General features: G+C 42.5%; 1 protein-coding gene across 4 annotated transcripts in view; it reads right to left on the reverse strand.

Moving 5' to 3' along the window:
• ARHGEF3 (Rho guanine nucleotide exchange factor 3) overlaps positions 1 to 23836 on the reverse strand; it is a 290282-nt gene that overhangs the window by 113114 nt on the left and 153332 nt on the right. For 2 of the 4 annotated variants that reach the window (XM_032290249.1, XM_032290251.1), the window contains one exon: positions 19553 to 19615. The exons of the other annotated variants lie outside the window; for them this stretch is intronic. In XM_032290249.1, the coding sequence (XP_032146140.1) occupies positions 19553 to 19615 (63 nt within the window). The remainder of the gene's footprint in view (positions 1 to 19552; positions 19616 to 23836) is intronic. 4 annotated transcript variants of the gene reach the window in all.

Below are 23836 nucleotides of genomic sequence, written 5' to 3' on the forward strand. Positions count from 1 at the left end.
TTATTAAAAATATAAAACAATGAGACAAAGAAGAACGAGATATTGGCTGTCTAATCAAATTCTCTACACTCTGCACCCTATTCCCAAATCTCAAGAGGTCTAGCAGCTGAGCTTTCACTGATTTGGTTTGCTTGCATCAAATCATCATTGCAAGGAAGCTTTGACCCTAGAGAGCTACCCTCCTTTAGAACCTGACAACTCACAACAAAAGGTCATGTTACCACCTTTTACCCACCTGACGAAGGCAGGTCCTGGTCCCTAGGTCTGCAAAATCTGGGAAGAAAGTGGTACAATCCGAGAGATTCTAGTGCTCTGGGGCCCGGAAATGTTTCATCTGACAGGAAGACTCTTGGGAATTACTTCAACCCCCAGATCCCAGGCATTATCTCATCTTGGCGAAGTGTCATCCTCTGCATTTCCTTCAAGTTGCTAAGACAAAATGGGGGATGAGATGGAGCTCCAGCAGCCCACTTTGCCCTTGGGTGGATATTTTCGGCAATTTGAGACAAATAACTTGCGTTTTAAGACCACCCCAGACATTCTTCAAATGAGAGGTGCAAGCTTTTCCTGCTAGACTCAGTGAAAAATGCATGCAGTGCCTAGGAGAGCTGGTCAACAACAGTCAACAACAGGAACAATCACCCACATTCAGGGGACCATAAATATTTACAGCATCCAATGGCATATTTACTAGTCAACGATCACACAAAACAAATGTTCTAGGACAAGCAGTGGTCTGCATTTCTGTAGAATCCCAAAGTCTCAAAGCTGGAAAGGGAACAGAAGTGTGTCCAGTTCCCACACGTTACAGATAAGAAGGTTGAGGCTCCAAGTATGCTCCCAACAAATGTCTGCTTTTTAAAATATCTCTATTACAACATACATTCCCTGAGCCACAGTTCATTGTTTACAGACTGTCTCTCACAGGAGAAGTGGGTGTTTGCCCAGGGGCTCAGCGCAGTGCCGTGAGTAAGCACCATAAGCAATAAATAAAAGTTTGTTTGAGACACCAAGATGGAAGTTCATCTCTGCCCTGACTCATGTTTCTGGGGACTTCATCTCTGCACCTAATTTTAAAACTGAGTAGAAAAATCTTATTCCTGAATGGCTGAAAGAGCAACCAGTAGTACATTTGGAAATTCACGTGATTTCACATCATGACATTAATACAATTTGTCCAAAAATTAGTTTTCTTTTTCCATTTCTTTTATGAGATAAAGGCTAAAAATTTTCATTTTCTTTGGTAAGACTTTCTAGGATCCAGCTTTATTAAATTTCATGGTTAGAAAGGTTTACTGAGATAGAAAAGATTTTTTAAAAACTGTAACATTGAAACAGCAAAGTTTCTGTTATTAACACACAGTTAAGCAATGCCAAAGAAAGCTGTTTGCATCAGAATATGCCACCTAATCCTAAGAATATTTAAATTAGCACTTTGGGATGCAAAAACACTGAAAACCCCTTCTCTTTGCCCCCAAATACATAAGTACTCCTGGCTCCTCATCTATAATATTCAAATTCAGGTCCAAACAGAATGACAAATTATTAAGATCCCTAGATATGCCTACCGTGACATCTCAATGCAAGAGTGAGATGAAAAATTAACCTTGTCTGGGATCTTTCCCTAAAGTAGCAACGGCAGGAAAAGTTTGAGTCAACCACCAGCTAGTAAGGCAGAAGTTTCAAAGAGGTGGCAAGAAGGAGAACTTGCTGGCTTCTTATTTTGTGGGCTTCCTCAACCAAATCCCCTTTTCAGCTATAGCATGCTCCTGGTTGTTGGTATTACATGAGATTTTCCATGTCCTCCATTTAGACATAACTTACCCAATTAGCTGCCATCAACTCTGCACAGCTCACACTCCCACTTTCTCCATCATGGCTGTCACTTACAAGCTGAGTAGTTGAATAAACTTCACTTTTCTATGCACACAGTTAACTAGAAATTTCAAAAATTTAAGTTTAAACATAAGCACTCACAATCTGATGTTTCTAAGGCTTTAGTCACATAGTTTCATACTCAGAGACCTCACCCCCACAAAGACCATTTAATTAGAAAAATTCTTGGGTATGAGTCTATGCATTTTAGAGTCGCTATGTAATCATGGTGATTCCATGCTTTACCTTTTTCAGACATCAGATTGATTTGAAATAGTTAATTTCATGAATTACAGTCAAAGAATTAATAAAAAGAGGGCCAAAAATTGTGTGTGTGGGGGGATGCCAAACCCATATACACATACAAATTTCTGAAATAAGAAGTTCAGCACTGAACCATCATCAAAAGATGGCATCTTTTGCAGAGGTTATATTTAATCAAGGTGTTGGCATTTGTTTTATTATTTGCAAAAGATCTTTTTCTTTTACTAACATTTTGTAGGCACTACACATTATGCTTTATAGACACTAGCTTCAGTAATTCTGAAAAATGCCATATGAGGTAGGAACTACTGGTAAGTCCATGTTGAGATGAAGAAATGAAGGCTAAGAAGGTTAGTTCTCAGGTTACCAAGTTAGTTGTGGAGGCAAAATTTGAACCTAGGTCCTCCCCAAAGCCCAAGCTGATCACATTTCTTGCAGTGTTTCCCCAAGCATGGCCCATGCATCACCAGTCAAATGTGAATTTTTTTTTTTTTTTTTTAAAGATGGGGTTTCACCATGTTGGTCAGGCTGGTCGTGAACTCCCGACCTCAGGTGATCCGCCCGCCTTGGCCTCCAAAGTGCTTGGATTACAGGTGTGAGCCACCACGCCCAGCCTCAAATGTGAGATTTTAAGATGCATGTGTATAAATACACATTTATTTTAATAGTTATATATGTATTTACATTAATGTGGGTTAGAAAAAATTGTGCAGCTAGCAGATCTTTCTTGGATCTTATTGTTTGGGACCTAGCTAATTTTACATCAGTTACATATTTTGCAAGAGCTAGAAAAACAGTTAAGTTCTAATGCCATTTCTCCTAGAAATAAGTGATTTGACCCACCGAAGAATGGAGTCCAATATCAGCTTCTACAGACTGGTTCCCAGCTGAATTAATCAGCCTGGATATTAAATGATCTCTAGCAGATGTCTAGAATCCAATGCTTTTAACTTCAAAGAAGAGTTTCCTCTGGTATCCTTCTCTTCTCCATCATTTAAATTCCTCATCTTTTCCCTTGCTCCCCACAATCATCTAGCCTTGGAAGATTACCTAAGCTAAAACAAAGCGGTGAAGAGCAGGGATGTCTGAAAGGAAGCAGAGCTGCTCACTCATCCTTCTGTCCCCAACATGGCTCATCACAGGACTCTCCCTAGGGTTGTCATAGCTGATCCCTGAGCAGGCACCCCGTTCAGATAACGGCCGGACATCAAAGCCCCATTTGACATAGAAATCTCTGGAGGAAACAGTTATCTTGGTGACACAGCATTTTTACTTCATCCTTTTCTTTATTGTCAAAATGACTTACAAATAGCTCCAGCTTTTGACTGTGGGTAGTCATGCCACTGGTGGGCTGACTCTGTGTTCAATATTTTACTTAAAAAAACCCTCAAACTTCTAGTTATACAAGTAACACATGAATTATTTCTCCTTGTAAAAACTTTAAATGTTAAATGTTAGACTGCCGCTGGAGTCAATACCAGGCCCCTCCTCAGAGAGAACCAATTTAGGGTTTGAACTCAGAACCAGTTTAATTAATTTAGGGTGTTATCTTTTCAGACTGCTTTCTATCCATGGATGTATATTTGAAAAATAAACCGAATTGCTCTGTGGTAGCTTAACTTAGCACACAAATAATATCATACTTAAATTTCTGTAACTTTTTTAAAATTTTAAAATTTTTTTTCTGATACAGGGTCTCAATCTGTCTCCTGGGCTAGAGTGCAAGGGCATGATCTTGGCTCACTGCCACTTCTGCATCCTAGGCAAAAAAGATCTCCCTGCCTCAGCTCCCAAGTACCCGGGACTACAGGCATGTGCCAGCATGCCTGGATGATTTGGATATTTTTTGTAGAGACAGGGTTTCACCATGTGGCCCAGACTGGTCTCAAACTCCTGGACTGAAGTGATTTAACTGCCTTGGACTCCCAAAGTGCTGGGATTACAGGTGTGAGCCACCATTCCCAGCCCAAATTTCTGTAACTTGAAAAAAAAAAAATCTAACAGTATGTCTTGGCAATCTTTTTATCTTTCACCATCTTTCCTTCCTTTTGTCTTAATGCTGTGTTGTATTCCATATATTACATAGTGTAGATATGTTTTTATATAGCAAAGGCGAAAATATCATGCAATTTGACCTTTGGATTTTCTATAATACTTTTTCTCAGAAAGCAATGATATATAAAAAGAAGATTCCTTTTACTTTCTTCTCCTTCTGACTTCTAGAAAACTGCCACTAATTTCAGGAAAAGCAATACGTGAACAGCAATCTGAGTGAGGGATTGACCTTAGTTCTATAATTCTCAGTGCAATGGCAGGTTAACAGGAGATAGAATCAGGCAGAATTGTGGCTCTCAACTGTGTGGCCTTGGACTAATTAAACATCTATGAATCTCAGACTCATCATTTGCAAAATGAAGAGAATAATATCTACCTTTCAAGGTCACTGGCAAGATTCTGTAAGAAAAGGAAATAAAAACAAGCAGAGTACCTGGCACATGGTAGGCACTTCAGGGCATGACAAATTATTTAAAGCTGCATGGAAAAGTTCTGCTCAACAGTGCAGAATACTAATATGTTTCTATTATGTAGGATTTTTAGTTTATGTTCAAAAATTATTATTTCCCTTTGGAATATCTTGTTAGTATGGATACTGCACCCTATGGATTTACAGATGGGGAAACTGAGACAGAAAGATATGTTCAAGGTGAATCTATCATGGTGCCAGGATTAGCTTTTCTAAGAACCATTAAGCTTCTTTTCTAATGACTTATCATTAAACTAATAAACAGAATGTTTGAAATTGCTACCTGAAAACTAAGTATATTGTCTGGAATCTTGCCTGCCCCTGTTAAATTTCCTCAACTGACTATTTAGAAACAAAAGACATAAAATCTTTCAGGTAAAGAAGATAATGTTTAATAAAATGAAACAAAATAAAAAAGGAAAAGAAAAATAAAACTGTTGTCACCAGGATCCCAGCCAACAGGCAATTAAACAGGTTTTGCTTCAACCTTACAGCAGGGCTAAAAACAATCATCCTGAAGGATTAGGAGAATGGGAAGATGCTGGATCAATTTCCCAGGATTACATGGAAAAAGAAGAAAACATAGGTTTTGTGACAACCCCAATGTTTTCTGGGCACCTTCACCAAGTCACTAAACATTATATATAGCAGATGGCCTCTTAAGGTGTCCCCCATGATCTCTGCCTCTGGGTAGGTGTTCAAACCCTTGTAGGGCCAGAATAGGCCGGCGTATTGATTTTCTTCTAGCCATATAGAACATGGCAAGATGACAGGATGTACATGATTATGTGTTATATTACATAAGATTGGGTTATTTACTCATATTTTTAGGCAACTCTCTCATTGCTGGAATCAAAGAAGCAAGAGGCCATGTTAAAAGGCCCATGTGGCAAAGGGCTGAAGGCAGCTTCCTGGAGCTGAAGGTGGCCTCCAGCCAACAATAACAAGAAACTGAAGCCCTCAGTCCTACAACCACAAGCAGCTGAATGCTGCCAATAGCCATGTAAGTTTGAAAACAGATCCTTCCCCAGTCAAACCACAGATGAGACCACAGCCCTGGCCGATGCCTTGAATGTAGCCTTGTGAGAACCTGAAGTAGTAGAAGGCCTAGCTAAGCAATGTTTAATTCCTGACCCACAAAAATTGCACCATAATAAATGTGTATTAAGATTAAGCTTGTAGTAATATTGTTATAGATAATGAATACATCACATTTCCTCCATGTCTCCATCTGAACCCAGGTGAGAAATCATATACAGCCTGGTCTCATCAGCAAAGAGGGACTGAAAAATCTATATTAGAATTGAGCCACATGGTCTATTTTATGATACCTGAATTGAAATGAGTCCCATAGCATTATTCTAAAAACCAGTGCTATATTTTGTATTTCTTTGTTGATTTCCTTTCCTTTTACAGTGAGAGAGAACAGTATATGTTTTAATATATGATGTTCCTTCATGAACAAATTATCTCCCTGGGAGATTGCCCTGATTTCCTAATTGATTTACTAGTCAGCAGGCCCTAACTTCACTAAGCCATTCCTTCAGTCCTTGACCTTATTAAAAGACCATTCCAATGAGATCATGCCCTTCTTCCAAAACCTTCACTGCCTGGAGACTCAAAACCCAACTCGGTAGGAAGGCTCCACATCCAGGTTTGTTGAATGAATAAAGAAATGAATAAAGGTGTCTGGTAGAACACAATCAGACCACACAGAAGTTGTGATTGCATGATGCATCTCATTCATCTTAACTTCCCCAGTGCCGAGCATAGTATTTGCTGTGTAGCAGCTGTCCCTAGACTTCCACTGTGATACTGAAACAAAAATGCAGCATCACTTGCTCTTTCACCGCTTTAAGGATCTCTGTGTCACCTTTCTGTCCCTGAGTCTGATAATCCATGACTTTCCAAGGTCAATAATCTGTTTGTTATGGAATAATGTTTAACCTGTAATCTGTTTAACAGTTCTAAAATTCCCATTTGGGTCCATAACAATTCCTTCTTCACTCCAGCCTAAGGGAGTTTGTTTTATACATGTCTTTAATATTTTTTACTCTACTTCATGCCTCAAAGGAGCACAGGAACAAATATACAGATGGCCAGAAATGTAGAAATTAGAAAATGGGGCTAGAGGAAATAGATATTGAATTAGAACACCAGATCATGGTCTTATGGCTCAGGGAGAGGTGCAGATCCTGAAATCCTGAAAGTGGGCTCCAAGTGCAGCAACAATTAACAGGAATTAATCACTAGAGAAGGTGAAAATGACTAGAGAACTTCCAGGCCTGAGTGATAAAAAAAATTTTTTTTATAGATTTAGTAGGTACAAGTGCTATTTTGTTACATGAATATACTGCATAGTGAAGTCTGGGCTTTTAAAAGGGGCACATTTTGTAGAAATTGCTGGGAATGGGCTCAAGTATGTGTAAGCTGTTTGATTCTCTTTGAATGGGCTCCTGTACACCCGAAATTATATGGCAGTATTTTAGAAGAGGACTTGTGTGAGCTAACTTCACAACCTTTTTCCCATATAATCACCTCTCCTCAGATCCAGCCATGAATCAAATTTGTCTCTAGTGATCCCACGGTCTTGTGTCCTGTTCCCTTCCCTTCCTTTCCTTGTCAAAGCTCTAAAATGTTAAGAATCATTCGCAAGGATAGATTACTATTCAAAGTGCTCTCCTCCAAAGGTTGCATTTTAGCAGGGAAAACATCAATAATTCTTACAGGATTTATTTACAAACTACTTTGACACAAACAATCTTATTTGATGCCCAGTGCTCAGCACTTAGTAGGCATTCAGTAGTATTTACTGAATGGATGAATTAAGAAACAGAGGCTCAGAGAGGTTAAGTCACCTGCCTAAGGTCACAGTGAATTAGAGGCAGAATAGGGGGTGGAGGGGTTAGAACACAAGTTTTCTGACTCTACCTCCCAAGCTCCCTACATTCCCTCCAAATCATAAACTACAGACAGAAAGATTCAGAAGATGAATTGTAACTCGGGGTAATGTGGTCTTCCCAACTCCTCATAATTCACTCCATGAAAGCAGTTTCTTCTGTCTTGGAGCCAATTCAACCAAATTGAGGCATAATCCTAAGACTCAAATTTGCAAATTTATACCAAATTCAGCCTCATTTTATACCTTCAATTCGGTTTCCCAAGCACGTTATTGGCCAAGTGTGCTGTACGTTTAGAAAGAAGCCTTCAAGGTGGAAGCATTAAGAGCAGGAAGCTGGAGGTGAGGAGGGAACATTTCATCACCTCTTGCTTCAAAGATCCTCTTGTTTTCCTGGTATTGCTTGAAAATAATTACCCGCCCCACCCCCCGCCCGCCAACTTGTAAAAGTTGGGAAGTCTTTAAGAGAATTTACCCTTGATGTTATTTTTTATTTTATTTTTGGGATGGAGTCTTGCTCTTGTTCCCCGGGCTGGAGTGCAGTGGCGCAATCTCAGCTCACTGCAACCTCCGTCCCCTGGGTTCAAGTGATTCTCCTGCCTCAGCCTCCTGAGTAGCTGGGAATGCAGGCACCTACCACCATGCCCCATTAATTTTTGTATTTTTAGTAGAGGCAGGATTTCACCATGTTGGCCAGGCTGGTCTCGAACTCCTGACCTTAGGCAATCTGCCCACCTTGGCCTCCAAAAGTGCCGGGATTACAGGCGTGAGCCACTGTGCCCGGCCCACTCTTGTAGGCAGTAGTCAGGTCCTGCTGACTCAGTGTGGAGTGCAGTGCTATGCGTTGTGGGTAGGATGTGGGGGAAGGAAGACCCAGCTCCTGCCCTCGAGAAGTCATCACACAGAGATGGAGACATCGCAGCTACAGTCAGCACCATGGACTAGAGAAATGTGCACTGTGGAGCGAAGAAAGGCCGAGCAGGAAGTAGCTTTAAAGCCAGAAATGTTAATGTGACATTTAAACTACCTTTGGGTTTTATTTATGGATTAAATGATAGGATGTCTGGAATTTGCTTTAAAAAAAACGTGTGTGGATGGGGGAATAGGTAAAAGAATAATGGTAAACTGTGGTAACTGTTAGGGCTGGGTGAATGGTAAAGGGACTTCATTAAACTCGTCTTTCTAATTTTGTGTATGCTTGAAAATATCTATAATAAACAAAAATAAAATGTTTGGGGAATCAATTCTAAGCTATGCCACATGCTAGCTCTGTAGCTTTGGGCAATTCACTTAACTCCTCAGACCCTCAGTCTCCCCAGCTGTACAATGGCTATAATACCCTCTCCCTCAGAGGGTTTTTTTGGACATGTAAATGGTAATAAAATAAGAAAATATAAGCAAAGGGCCTGGTACTATTCCTGAAAAAATGTAGGAGCTCAACAAAAGGTAGTTTATTGTTGTTATTACTTAATAAAAGTTTTTTTTGGGGGGGCAGGGAAGTAGAGAACACACTCTAACATGTACGCCATCGAACAATGACCATGAATGACCATGTAACTCTCCTACTAAGACTTTTTTCTATTTTTTTTGAGATGGAGTTTTGCTCTTGTTGCCCAGGCTAGAGTGCAATGGTGTGATCTCGGCTCACTGCAGTCTCTGCTTCCCTAGTTCAAGCAATTCTCCTGCCTCAGTTTCCTGAATAGGTGGGATTACAGGTGCCCACCACCACACCTGGCTAATATCTTGTATTTTTAGTAGAGAAGAGTTTTCACCATGTTGGCCAGGCTGGTGTTGAACTCCTGGCCTCAGGTTATCTACCTGCCTCGGCCTCCCAAACTACTAGGATTAGAGATGTGAGCCACCGAGCCGGCCCCACTAAGACATCTTAATATACTTGATGTACCAGTGGCTTTTTAAAGAGGCTGAACTGAACACTAATTATTATCAGCAGGTATCCAGCTCTTTATTTAGTAAAACCACTAAAAGAGCTTTATTTTTATCTTAATTTCAGTGAAAAGCCTCACTCCCTCCTGCTGATAAGAAAGCAGCCTTTTGTGAGGTCACTTCATTCTGTATGTTCCTGGAGATTACAAAATAGCAGGTAAGTGTCCTGTACCTACAGAATCAGAAGGTCTCTTACCAGGAACTTACATAATTCTTCTCTCTTTTTTTTTGAGACGAAATCTCACTCTGTCTTCCAGGCTGGAGTGCAATAGTGCGATCTTGGCTCACTGCAACCTCCGCCTCCTGGGTTCAAGCAATTCTCCTGCCTCAGCCTCCCAAGTATTTGGGACTACAGGCACACGCCACCAAGCTTGGATTTTTTTTTCTTTTTTTGGTATTTTGAGATGGGTTTTCACTGTGTTGCCCAGGATGGTCTTGAACTCCTGAGCTCAGGCAATCCACCCACCTCGGCCTTCCAAAGTGCTGGGATTACAGGTGTGAACCACTGCACCTGGCCCATAATTCTTCTTTACAAGTGTGTATGAGAAGCTAAAACTCTGATTTATTTAAAATAAAAATGACATACATTTGATGAGGTTTTTTTCAGGCTTTCATACAGCTTAGCGATAGTCTCTGGATTCATTTTAGCAACGTAAAGATACAGCCTTGATCCAGTTTCTTCACCTCTTCTAGTCTCATATTTTTCATCAGCAAAAATGGGAACAGTGATAGCAGCAACTTCCCAGGGTTATGGAAAGGATCAAAGGAGAAAATACATGCTAAGTCCACAGAGTAAAAGCTAAACGTTAGCTGCTTTACTATTACCATGTACCCTGATTTCAACTAAAAAGCTCTCACTTTGATATCACACTTCTCTCCCACAATGCCCATGTCCTGTTGCCTTAAAGATGCTGTTATACGAACCCTAGTAGCCCAGAATAGATGGTCACTCCTCACCTCTGGGTGAAGCAACAAGAAATTTAATTACCAGACAAGAAAACATATTTTGTTTTCTATTTCTAGACATCAATCTTAAAGTAGCACAAAGAGTGGAAAAGCGTCTCTGAAAACACATTTTTATCTAGGTTGGCTGCTTCTAGAATTGAGAGAACAATGTGTTCTAAAAATACACTGCCTGCATTCATCTTCCCTTGTTTCCCCGATCCGAGGGCCACTTTATACTCCGGCTGGGATATGACAGCTGAAAGGGCCTTTTGGAAAACGCGCCTTACCAAATGGAGTCCTCAGGCCTTAGATCTTATCAATTTTTGTTCAAGATCCAAAACTAAGTTGCTTTCTGCATTTTCTGGGTTTTAAATAGCATCCGCCTCCCGCCCCTGACAATAAGACACAGCCTGAGCCTTATCAACACTGTTCTTAAGCCCTATTTGTTTCTTAACTGATGCTTTCCCACACCGACCATCACATGTAGGTACAAGGCACTGCAGTTCCCGGAAGTTTTAAAAATATCAGCAGTCCCCATCTGATGAAATAGTTGCATACCAGAATTTCTTTATAAACGTGGTTATTTGGGACTGGGTGCCGTGGCTTACACCTGTAATTCCAGCACTTTGGGAGGCTGAGGCAGGGGGAATCTCTTGAGGTCAGGGATTCAAGACCAGCCTGGCCAACATGGTGAAACCCCTTCTCCGCTAAAAATACAAAAATTAGTCAGGTGTGGTGGCACATGCCTGTAATCCCAGCTACTCAGGAAGCTGAGGCAGGCAAATCACTTGAACCTGTGGGGCAGAGGTTACAGTGAGCCAAGATAGAACCACTGTGCTCCAGCCTGGGTGACAGAGACAGGTCTCACTCTGTCTCAAAAAACAAAAAAAGAAAACAAAACAAAAACCTTGTTTATTTGGAACCTGAAATGTTTCCTTCCATGAGTAGAAAACAAAGCGATCTGGGTTCTGTTTAACTCGCGGTATAGTAAAAAAATAATTTAAAAAATTGAATTGCCACGTGTATTTGTTTGACAACTATTTACATAGTACCTATAACGTACCTGTCTGGCATTATGTGAGACTCTTGGAGGGAGGCCCATTAAACACCCATTCCAGGCCTTCAAGGGGCTCACACTCTAGTTTCCATTTTTCTTATCACTGTAGAGAGCTTAGCTACATGCCAGGAACCATGCTAAATACTTTAAAAATATTAACTAATCTAATCATATTCTCACAACAACATTATGAGGTAGGCACTGCTATTATCTCCAACATATGAATGAGGAAACCGAGGCACAGAAGAGGTCAAGTCACTTGGTGAAGGTCGTGTAGCAAGTAAGCAGTAGAGTGAAGACTGAATCCCAGGCGGTCACACTCCTAGCTTTATCTCTTCACTGGCTTACCACTTTGCCTTTTGGTGGAGAAATTCCCTCACATTACACCTGAGGGCCCTGGTTGTGTACTAAGCATGGGTACATGTGTCCCCCATATCCTCACTTCCTCTCTGCCCGCAGTGACACTCTCCCTTCTCCCTATCCCATTTATCCTCCGTCTGTCTCAGCTCTAGTTAAGGACAAAAGACTATCGAGTCCTCACTATCACCTTCCCACGTCCCTCCTAGCACTGTGGATTCAGCTTGAACCCCACCTCTCTCCCGCCCTCCTTCAACACCCCAATCATCCTCACCTGAACTATCTCTATCACCTCCTAATGGGTTTTGGTCTCTCCAGTCTTTCCTTCAATACTATTGTCTTAATCTATTTTGTGTTGTTGTAGCAGAATACTACTGGCTGGATGGTTTGTAAAGAAAAGAAATTTATTTATGACAGTTCTGTAGGCTGAGAAGTTCAAAAGCATGCTGCTGGCATCTGGTAAGGGCCTCTGTGCTATGTCACCCCATGGCAGAGGATGAAAGGCAAGGGAGGCAAAGAGCAAGAGACAGAGAAGGCCGAAGTCACTTTTACAACAACCCACTCTCAAGATAACAAACCCAATCCTGCAACAACATTAATCCACTCACGATGAAGGCAGAGCTCTCATGGTCTCATCACCTCTTAATGGTCCCGTCTCTTAATACTGTCACAATGGCAGTTAAATTTAAACTTCAACATGAGTTTTGGAGGAGATGTTCAAACCATGGCAACTATCGTTTTTTTTTTAAGACAGAGTCTCACTCTGTTATCCAAACTGGAGCACAGTGGTGCGATCTTAGATCACTGCAGCCTCTGCCTCCTGAGTTCAAGCAATTCACCCACCTCAGCCTCCCGAGTAGCTGAGACTACAGGTGCACAGCACCATGCCCAGCTAATTTTTGTACTTATGTAGAGAAGTGGTTCCACCCAGGCTAGTCTTGAAATCCTGGGCTCAAGTGATCCACCCACTTCAGCCTCTCAAAGTGCTAGGATTACAGGCATGAGCTACCATGCCTGGCCCTCTTTGCTTTAAAAACACTTTTAAAAATTTGTAAGTAATATATAATCTTTGCAGAAAAATTAGAAGATACAGACAAAGCAAAAAGAAGAAAAAATTAAGTTACTCAGGGCTTTCACAATGTTACCCAGGCTGGTCTGGAACTCCCAAGCTCAAGTGATCTGCCCACTTCAGCTCCCAAAGGGCTGTGATTACAGTGCAATCTACCAGGCCTGGCCTTATGAACTTTTCTTTTAACAAAGATTCACTATTAATGTTATGTTAATTGGATCATATCATGTCTGGGTAAGAAAATGTCAGTGGTTAAAGGTGGCATCCAGCCTTGTGGATTTGGCCCTTGGGGCCTCTGTTACCTGACCCTTACCCTGGAAGGGGCGGTCACCCCTGAGGACCTGTGAGTCTCCTTTATACATGACTCATTGTGCTTCCACCCTAGTATTTCCCAAACCTGAACCTTCCCTTGGGCAAGGAAAGCCTACCAAACAGCAGAGCTGTGGGTCATTCTGGCAAACATTCCCTACTGTAGAAGTGAGAAACTTCCTTCTGAACACTCTCTGTGATGAGGTCTCCGGGGCCCCATGGTACCTTGTACATTCTAATGTGTTTTCATTTTCCTTTGTTTTTTTTTGATTTCTTAGGTGATTTCATCTCATAGGAGGCAGAATCTGATTAAGTATTCTTTCCTGGTTCTTCGTCTTGTAGTTTCTTTGGGTTAATCAGAGTCTAGAGATGTCAGAGAACAGACCACATTGACCCTTTTGCAGTACCAGTCCCCAAAAGGTACAGCCTGACACACACACACACACACACACACACACATATCCGAATACCAAATCTGCTGTTTTCAAATTCTCAAATGCATCAGCAAAAAGCTAAAGGGCTGAGACCCTCTCTCTTTACCTTTGCAGACCAAAACCATAGCTAGTTGTCTTTTGTTTCCTGGGATTAAAGAAACAAAGCCTACCGAATTGTCACAAGTTGATTCACATGCTGTAAAAAACCCACTTGTATAATATGCCATTCTTAATGGTCAGCTTGGAGAAGAAAATGTGAAATATGCAGCTGATAATCTTTCCCGCTTCAGGCTGGGCTGGCTGATTCATCAAACCCTGATCTGACAAGTCTGCTTGATCCTCTCAATCATTCCCTGACTCACTAGAATTATTACTTCCAAAAGAGAAACCTTGGCTGCTCAGTGGATGTATAGATCATGCATTGCATTTTAAAAATAGTGAAAGCAAGGGCTAAGAATAGCCAGAAAGTGCTTCAGTCGAGAACCTCTAGTTGAAATACAGGGGCTTTTGTGTTCAAGAAAATAAGACCTCCCAAGAATGGCAGATTTTTAAACTTCGAATTTGATCCAGAGATGGAAATCTATACATATAATGAACTGCTTTTCTCATTTCTTTCAATTCAGCACTCTCCTGCAGCACCTGAGCATGGGGGACAGAGGTAACAGAACAGAGGATATGCACTGTTAAAGGAAAATTTGGGCTGGTGACAAGCCAAAAGTCTACCAGCCAAAAGGTCTGGAGATTATGTAGAAAGAAGCTCACATTTTCCACACTCAAAAATATAACCGAGCTACTTTGCTGTTCAACACTTATTGCTCAATTTTTATTTATTTATTATTATTTTTTGAGACTGAGTTCAGCTCTTGTCCCCCAGTCTATAGTGCAATGGCATCATCTTGGCTCACTGCAACCTCTGTCTCCTGAGTTCAAGTGATTCACCTGCCTCAGCCTCCCAAGTAGCTGGGAATACAGGTACGTGACACCGTACCTGGCTAATTTTTATATTTTTAGTAGAGACAGGTTTCACCATGTTGGCCAGGCTGGTCTCAGACTCCTGACCTCAAGTGATCCTCCTGCCTAGGCCTCCCAAAGTGCTAGGATTACAGGTGTAATCCACCATGTCTGGTTCAATTTTTATTGTAGACTGTGTTGTTCAATGTTAAGAACCAAAATTAATGAATGCTTTAAAATTTATAAGACCTCTTCCACATACCACAGACACTCATTCATTCCCTTCCTTTGTTGAGTATTTGTGAAGCACATACTATGTGCCAAGAATTGTGCCAGGCTTTGCAGGCACTTACACAGCAAGTTAGAACATAGGCTCCTATGGAAGCCTTTGGAAGAGACACCTCTGTTTGAGGGTTGGGGAGGGCTCTCAGTGGAAGTTATACAGAAAGACAATTAGACACAAAAAGGGTGAGAAGAAAGGAAGGAAAAGAAAGATTCCAGGCAGAAGACCAGCAGGTAGAAAGGACTACACCAAGGAAGTCCAGATCTGTGTCACTGGCATAGGGAGAGGGAGCAGTGCCATGGAGAAAGACACAGAAGCATGCAGGGGCTGGGTCTTGAGGCTACGTTAAGGAGGAGGCTTTATCCTTGGCTTTCTCTGGAAGAAACAGGGAGAAGCAGCAAAGTATATAAAGTGGTGTGGAGTGGGAACCCAACTTGTGTTGTAGGAAGGTCCCTTGGGTTTAGTGTGGGGAATAGATTTGAGAGACAGAAAGGAGGCAGGCAGATCTCTAAGTTGGCAGCAGGAACGCAGGCCAAAGACTAAGCAGCCTCTGAAAGGGAGAGTCGCTGGACTGGAGAAAACTGGAGGACTCTGGAGATATTTAGAAAGCAGGCAGGTTGAGATTTGGTAGGAAACAAGGGAAAGGAAAGAGGCCATGATGCCACCCCAGCTTCTGGCTTTGGCAACAGATAGGGACTATTCAGGGGGACGCAAATACCTGGAGCGGTGGTGGGGCTGGGGGGTGGGCAGGGAAGGTGTGAAGTCTAGAAGAGAACTTCAAAATCAGCTGTCCCAGAGGCATCTGTCAGGACCCTGAGGGACACCCCCAATTAAGGGATGGACACAAGAAGGGGAACCTGCAAAGCAATCCAAGGTGGAGTGGCCAGAAATGTGAGCAGTAAATGGGAGTGTGCATCACAGAGAAACAGTTAACCTTACGTAGCACATGGCAGAAGTCAGAGTGGAAAAAGTCACTAGATATGGCCATGGCAAGACCTGGTGGCCAAGGCAGTTGAGTCACTTATTCAACACAATCATACGGAGTACAATCACAAGGTCAGGGGAGAGGAAAAGGAGGAATCCAGGCTGAGGTGGGTGGAGAGGGGTGAAGGGCAGGAGGGAGGGCTGTCTGCAATCACCAAAGGGTTTTCACTGAGATGGGAAGACTGAAGGTTGTCTAGCACTATTTGTTGTTGTTCTCATTTCTACCTGGAGGTCTTTTCTCAAGACCACATATCTAAAAAGTGGAGGAACAGGAATTCAAATACCCATTTGCTAACTCTTTTCAAAACATTTCATTTTGGCAGCAATAAATAGAAGACCTTTACTGATGCAAAAACAAGTACTCTTGGTTGGGCCCGGTGGCTCCTGCCTGTAATCCTAGCACTTTGGAAGGCCCAGGCAGCCCGATCACTTAAGGTCAGGAGTTCAAGACCAGCCTGGTCAACATGGTGAAACCCCTCTCTACTAAAAATTATTTGGGCATAGTGACACATACCTGTAATCCAAGCTACTTGGGAGGCTGAGGGAGAATTGCATGAACCCAGGAGGCGGAAGTTGCAGTGAGCCGAGATCATGCCACTGCACTCCAGCCTGGGCGACAGAGCTAGGCTCTGTCTCAAAACAAAAACAAAACAAAGCAAAACAAAAACAACAACAACAAAAAAAGTGCTCTGGTACTTTGAGCTGCTTGTCTTCCCCCCTCCCCCTCCCCCGCCCTCTATAAATGACTGTCACATACAACTACGACATGAAAGTGGAAGGAAAAACTGTCAAGCTGAACCACAGCTCTCCCAAATTTGTGACATAGATGTATAGATGATGACAACATAGTTACCATCAGAAAAGGCATTCCAAGTACTTACCCTTAGCCCTAAAATGAAAGAAAATTTAACTTCTAAAACAATACCCTAGAAAAGACAAGTGTCATTTTTCAATTCCACTGCTTGGCTTTCAAAGGGTTTCTTTTCTTTTCTTGGTTGTGACATTTCACTCAGTTTTATTCTCAAAGGAGCAGAGAGCCTGCAGACCAGCAGGGGTCCCTGCCCCAGAGAAGGAAGATGTGAAGGGCGGGCAGCTGGCCAGTAGTGGATGAGCTGTCTAGTAGGGGTCTGGATAATCTCAGTTCATAGCCAGTCAATCCTGGGGGGTATCACCATCAGAAGATACCAAGCCACATAAAATACACGTAACTCAGGGATGAAAAGGAAGCGGCAGGATAATAAGAGGAAGAGGATAAAAAGAAAGAAAAATAAGAAAATGATTTATGTCTAGTATCTGTCTGGAAGGACAGTGACTCAACATTTTCAGAAATCCCAGGCTCTCTCTCTAGCCTTTTACTCCAGAGCCTTCAAGGGCTGACACGGGATGGAAGGATTCTTATGTCATCAAGTCTAATACTGCAATTTTACTTGTCTATTTATTGCTGCCCGTGAAACTGACCTGTCTTTCATTGATGTTTTATTATACTGGTAATTCACAAATACACATCTTCTTTACAGATATGGCTTGATTCTCCTTGGGTCCCCCTCCCCCTTCCCCACCACCCATCTTGTCCCAACCCCCATCCCTGACCTCTGTCTACCTTCCTTCTCTGCTGCAGAGATACAGGTAGCTCGTTTTTTCACACCCTTCTGTAGCCCTTCATTTGCTTATACTTCTTGTTTTATAATTTTCCAAAAGTGAACCAAATTCTATTCCATCTTAAGAGGATTCAAAAAAAAATACTTCATAGCATCCATCAAGATAGTGGCTGACACTTCTGCTGTAATAAAACTGGAATTAAAAAAAAAAATCTAGAGGCTTTCCAGAGCTCGGTTAGAGGCTTTGCTCTGCCTCCCAAGATCAATCGACTTGCTCTTCATAATCTAAGTAAGGTCTAAGCAATGTTATTTCTTTGAAAATTTATATAGAGCTTTTCTAAATCCCTGGCGCACACTCTCCATTTAAAACTAACTATGGAGACCAGAGCCTGTTATATAAGCAGCCAAGTCTGTAGCCATGGGCCATATTTCTTCAGCTGCCAGATCACGTGACTGATAACAAGGCCAAGATAAAGACAATAATTTTCTAAAACATTTTTTCTAGAAGAAAAAAGCCCCAAATATTTGAAAAAATTAAAAGATTAGGATCATTCTCCTCAGAAGCTATTCTAAGTGGTTATTCCTCAAAATTAAAACAAAAATAAATTTGATTTTAAAACAAGCGACACCTATGGTGGCCACTGTGGGTTGCCTTCCTAACATCGATTTCTCTTTCTCCCTCTTTAAGGAATCCCTGTTATCCGCAACTATTCACCCCGTTCATCCCCAAGGCAGAGTCTGAGTCAATCTTCATGGTGTTCCTCCTGGGGCTATTATTAGCCCAGGGAGGAGCATGTGACCTAATGTACCCAAACACACTAAAGAGAAGAACTTATTTTCTGGAAAAGGGAAATCTCTCTCTCCAGTGGCTACTGGCAGCCATCTTGCAACCATGAGAGAAACCAGCCTGAAGAGTATAATTTAGGGCAATGGAAAGCACTTGAGCGTTTGGCAATAGTTTAGTAACTGAGTCAGTCAATCAGGGATCGACCTACCTCTGTACTTTTTATTCTGTGACATGCAAAGCATTTCTATCTAAGGCCCTGTGAGTCAGGATTCCTGTTGCTTTCTCCAAGTGGCTATAACACCAAAGAAGAGTGGCGTGGGGGATCTGGTGCCATTTCCTTTTTCTTTTACAGAAGTTTCTTTGTTTTTTAGGAAGGAGCCTCTTACTATGTTGCCCTGGCTGGAGTGTAGTGGCTATTCCCAGGCACAGTCATAGCATATTACAGCCTCAAACTTCTGGGTTCAAGCTTTGCCCAGCTATGCTTTAGCCTGTGTGTAGCTGGGACTATAGGTGCAAGCCACTGTGTCCAGCTCTGGCGCCATTTTTCTGACCTATGAATTACATTTTAAAAGGTTTTTTGGTTTAGTGGCTTATGCCTGTAATCCCAGTACTTTGGGAGGCTGAGGTGGCAGATCGCTTGAGCCCAGGAGTTTGAGACCAAACTAGGCAACACAGTGAAACCCCATTTCTACAAAAAATGCAAAAATTAGTCAGGCATGGTGGTACATGTCTGTAGTCCCAGCTACTCAGGAGGCTGAAGTGGGAGGATCACTTGAACTCGGGAGGTCAAGGCTGCAGTGAGCCATGTTTGTACCACTGTACTCCAGCCTTGGTGACAGAGCAAGACCCTGTCTGAAACAAACGAACGAACAAACAAACAAAACAAAAAAAGGTTTCGTCTTTCCTTCATTGTTCTGGTTGCACTATCAATTCACTGTATCTACATGCATTTTTATAGCTGAGTACATTTTTCTAGGTTTTGTAGGAACTTTAATGTGTTTAAGTCTAGTGATGAAGTATATATTATTAACTGGCTGCCATGGAAACTTCAAGAGAAGCAAACTCAGCTCTGAGGATACTGAGCCCCTGCAGGTGCCTGTCAAGATGCTAGAGATTACAACAATTGACAATGGTAGTCCCTGCTTGTGCTTGTGGGTTTACCTTGTGGTGAGGGGAGGAAGACAGTCAATAAGAACAACAGATGGTTTAGATAGTAACAACTGCCCAGAAAGCACTTGGGGGGAAAGCGTCGCCTGCTTTAAATTCAGTTACCAGGAATGGCCTTTGCAAGGAGGTGACATTGAAAGCTGAGATCAGAACAAGCTGGAGCCATATCTGAGGGAAGAAGAAAGGAAAGAATAAACCTCGCATGTTTCAGCAGCACCCGTAAATTTTGGTTTATTAGAAGGTACCAAGAGATAAAGAGGGTGGAGGGAAATGAGGCTGGCAAGTGGGCAGGAGCCTAGGCATTTGGGCTCTATAGGCCAAGGAGAGTGGATCTACATTTTATTCTAAGTCAGGGATTCTTTCTTGTTTCTGTGTCATGTACTTCCTGGGCAGCCTGCTGAACCCTATGGACCTCTGCTTGCAAAATGTTTTTAAATGCTGAAGACAAAAACAAACAAAAAAAAATGTAGGATTATGAAAGACCAAGGGTGGGGCTGTGGGGGCAGGAAGATACAGGGGTGGTTTATCCTGCCAGAGAGGCGTATTTCATGGACGCTGTTTAGAGTTACCAGCTTATAGTGATCATAGAATAATAGACTTTAAGTCAACTTTATTATTGTTTTTAAATAATAAAATCACACCACCTTGTTGCCTAAATTCAGGGCAAACTGTGCCCATCATCCCTCTTGCCACCCCCTTGGCACACTTTTTTTTTTTGACAGGGTCTCACTCTGTCACCCAGGCTGGAGACCAGTGGTGCGATCTTGACTCTGTGCAACCTCTGCCTCCTAGGTTCAGGCAATTCTCCCATCTCAGCCTCCCAAGCAGCTGGGACTACAGGCACAAACCACCATGCTGGGCTAATTTTTGTATTTTTAGCAGAGACAGAGTGTTGCCATGTTGGCCAGGCTGGTCTTGAACTCCTGACCTCAAGGGATCTGCCCACCTCAGTCTCCCAAAGTGCTGGGATTACAGGCATGAGCTACCATGCCCGGCCCCGTTGGTACACTTCTGATTAATTTTTCTTTACATTGAGCTGGGTGTGATGGCTCACACAGTTGTAATCCCAGCATTTTGGGAAGCTAAGGTAGGTGGATTGCCTGAGCTCAAGAGTTCCAGACCAACCTGGGTAACATGGCAAAACCCTGTCTCTATTAAAAATACAAAAATTAGTCAGTCTCATAACCTAGTCTTGAGATAGATAGATAGATAATTAAAATAAATAATTTAAAATGAAATACAGTTCATAACATAAAAAAACTAATTTATCAAATGACTTCTCTGTTCAATTTATTATTTTTTTTAAGAGACAGAGTCTCACTCTGACTCCCAGGATGGAGTGTAGTGGTACAATCATGGCTCACTGAAGCCACAAATTCCTGGGCTCACGTGGTCCTCCTGCCTTAGCCTCCTGAGTAGCTGAGACTACAGGCATGCACAACCATACCCAGCTGATTTTATAATTTTTTGGAGCGATGGGGTCTTACTATGTTGCCCAGTCTCGTCTCCAACTCCTGGCCTCAAGCAATCCTCCCACTTAGCCTCCCAAAGTATGAGCCACTGTATCTGGCTTGTTTATACTTTAAATAACGGATATATTGGCAGATCTAATAACTACTGTTATTCTGAGTCATCATGGGCATACACAATATTTTGAGATACATACAACCAGTATAATGAGAAAAGAAAATCACATTATACTGGTTGGGTTCTTTTGGTGACAAATTCACACATAACTGCTGACATTGCTGTGGTTTGTTGTCCTCATTTATAGAAAGGAAATGTAAATTTCAGTTGGGGGTTAGTGAAAATACAGATGTAATTTTTTTTCCAATCTAAATTTACAGACCCCATGGAAGCCCCTGGAAGTCACTGGTGAGTTTGACTAAGGAGTATCATGGACATACAATAAAACATCTGATTTATGTTTCTAAAAAGATCTGCTTAACGGATGGCAGGGGATGAGGTGATTAAAACATGCCAACTTCATTTCCTGCTCAGAAGCTGGCAATGTCCAGCTGGAAGGAAGAGCAACACCAGGGCTTCTCTTGAATCATGCCTATTAAAGAACAGACTACTTTATGAGTAGTCTCTGGGCCCACAATGAAAAGGCAATATGGCAGAAATAAAGCACCTCCAGCCCCCTGCTGCAGGGAAAGGAGAGGAGATTCACGGCCAGGAGAGGCCCCTGTGCAAATCTGCAAAGGCTTGGAGAAAAGAAACCATGTCAGCCTCAGTTTCCTCTAAGACGAGTGTGATGATAGGCACCTGTCAGGCTTGTTATGCAGGCAGGGGGGCTGCTGCAGTATGACACACCGGGCACCAGTGAGTGGTGGTCAGTGACAGGGTAGTACTTTCCCATTTTGTGCCTTCTGCCTAGGACTTTGGCCATTGGCTTCAGAGTGGGGTGGGACATGCAGGAGTCTTAGGGATCATCTCACTTTGAAGAAGTCAAGGGATGGCCTTAGATTGTGTAAAAGCTTGGGGCTGGAAGACACTGGAACTCAATGTATCATCTAGGTTTGGTAGAAAACCAACACAAGCTTCTCAAATGCTCAAAATTTAAAACCTAGATTGCCCAGGTGAAAGCAAGCAAAGAAAATAGTCTTCCTAGTGGGAAAAGCAAGGAAACTTGAGCCTAGCATAGGTTTGGGGCAGTGGCTAAAGCAGAGGCTTCAAAGTTCCCTGAGCCCGGGATTTTCTCTCCTGATACATTTTCAGAAGGGGCTGTGGATCTCCCACTTTTTTTTTTTTTTTTTGAGACTGAGTCTCACTCTGTCCCCAGGCAGAAGTGCAGTGGCGCAATCTCGGCTCACGGCAACCTCTGCCTCCCCGGGTTCAAGTGAATCTCCTGCCTCAGCCTTCTGAGTAGCAGGAACTACAAGCTCGCACCACCACGCCCAGCTAATTTTTGTATGTTTAGTAGAGACGAGGTTTCACCATGTTGGCCAGGATGGTCTTGATGTCTTGACCTCGTGATCTGCCTGCCTCGGCCTCCCGAAGTGCTGGGATTACAGGCAAGAGCCACTGTGTCCAGCCGGATCTCCCACTTCTTAAATGGAGTCTAAGTATAAAACATACAAGGGCCTGGGGGCTGAGGGCTGGGATCGGAAAGGTCTGGATCTGCTGGGCCCTCAGGAGGCGGCTCAGACCCTTGCAGGGAGCAGAGTAGTCTCTCACTGCCAAATTCCAAAGCTCCTGCAGGAAGCACTCCCTCTCCCCACAAAGCTATAGAATGTACCTTAGACTCTTCCTCCTTTCTCTCTTTAAAAGCGACTGAAACCTTCTAATCTGTTGTTTTTTTAACTCTCTCTCTTCCAAATGTTTTCAATCTAATAAACAGCAGCTCTATTTCCATTGGTCTATACCCGTAATAATTCCCAAATGATCCCCAAAACCTATACACAGCAACAGAGTGCACTAAAAAAATAGGGTTATCTCTGGCCAATCTGATCTAAAGGCAAAAACACAGATTCGAATCCACAGCTTAAGATGAAGGAGCAAAAGAAAGATCCCTGACCCTTCCCACCCACCCATCTCTTGGGATTTAAAAAAAATGGTATGGAGGCAAAGACATGGTGAGGGAAGTGGGAGGCGGAGCAGGAGCGGACTGCCCTTCTGTAAGCGTGAGAGATGCAGCAAAAACCCTGCAGATGACCTCAGAACCACCCAAGAACCTCTCTATGCCACAAATTCCCCCACTCCAATGCCTACTGGTTCAGCAGAACCCAGATCCGTGGAACAGCCAACACCAGAACACTTGAAGGGGGTGGGGGAATACTTTTTCCCTGAATCTCTGCTCTAGTTCCAACGGCTAAACAAGAAGCTTTTATCAGGATTATTTCACTGGGTGACATGGCACAAAGAAAGCAGTCCATTTGCAGTCTGAAGGTCAAAAGGGCTGCTCTTGTTTTAATTGGTTGCTCGTCTATGAGGCCAAGGCTGAATCTGGGTGGGCCCCTCTCTGCCTGGGATCCCTGGTGCCAATGTGCATTCCCTTAAAGTCTCACACAGGACGAGGCTGCTGCAGGCAGCTGACTGAGGCTGACCAGCAAATTATACCTCTTGCCTTCCCCTTGACCCTGCCATTAGATGTTTTTTTTTAAGTCAATGAAAATGCTATCAACACTCCTCCATTGGAAAATGTTTGTGGTTGTAGCTGAGCATGCCTGTTACAACTGCTGACAAAGGATTCTCAACTCACAGGACACGAGTCAAATGCACCCCCTTAGCAAAACCTCCCCTAGCTTTTTCCACTTCATTTAGGCTGTGTACCCTGGGCTGATTCATTAGAATCCTGATATTCACTCCTACTCATTTGAAGAGTTCAGTTTTATTTTTCTAGTGACTCACATCTGTTGTGCTTTAAAAGGCAACCTAATTAAAGAA

The sequence above is a fragment of the Sapajus apella genome, unplaced genomic scaffold, assembly GCF_009761245.1.
Source record: "Sapajus apella isolate SASKATOON/1434 unplaced genomic scaffold, GSC_monkey_1.0 scaffold23, whole genome shotgun sequence".
Taxonomy (NCBI): Eukaryota; Metazoa; Chordata; class Mammalia; order Primates; family Cebidae; genus Sapajus; species Sapajus apella.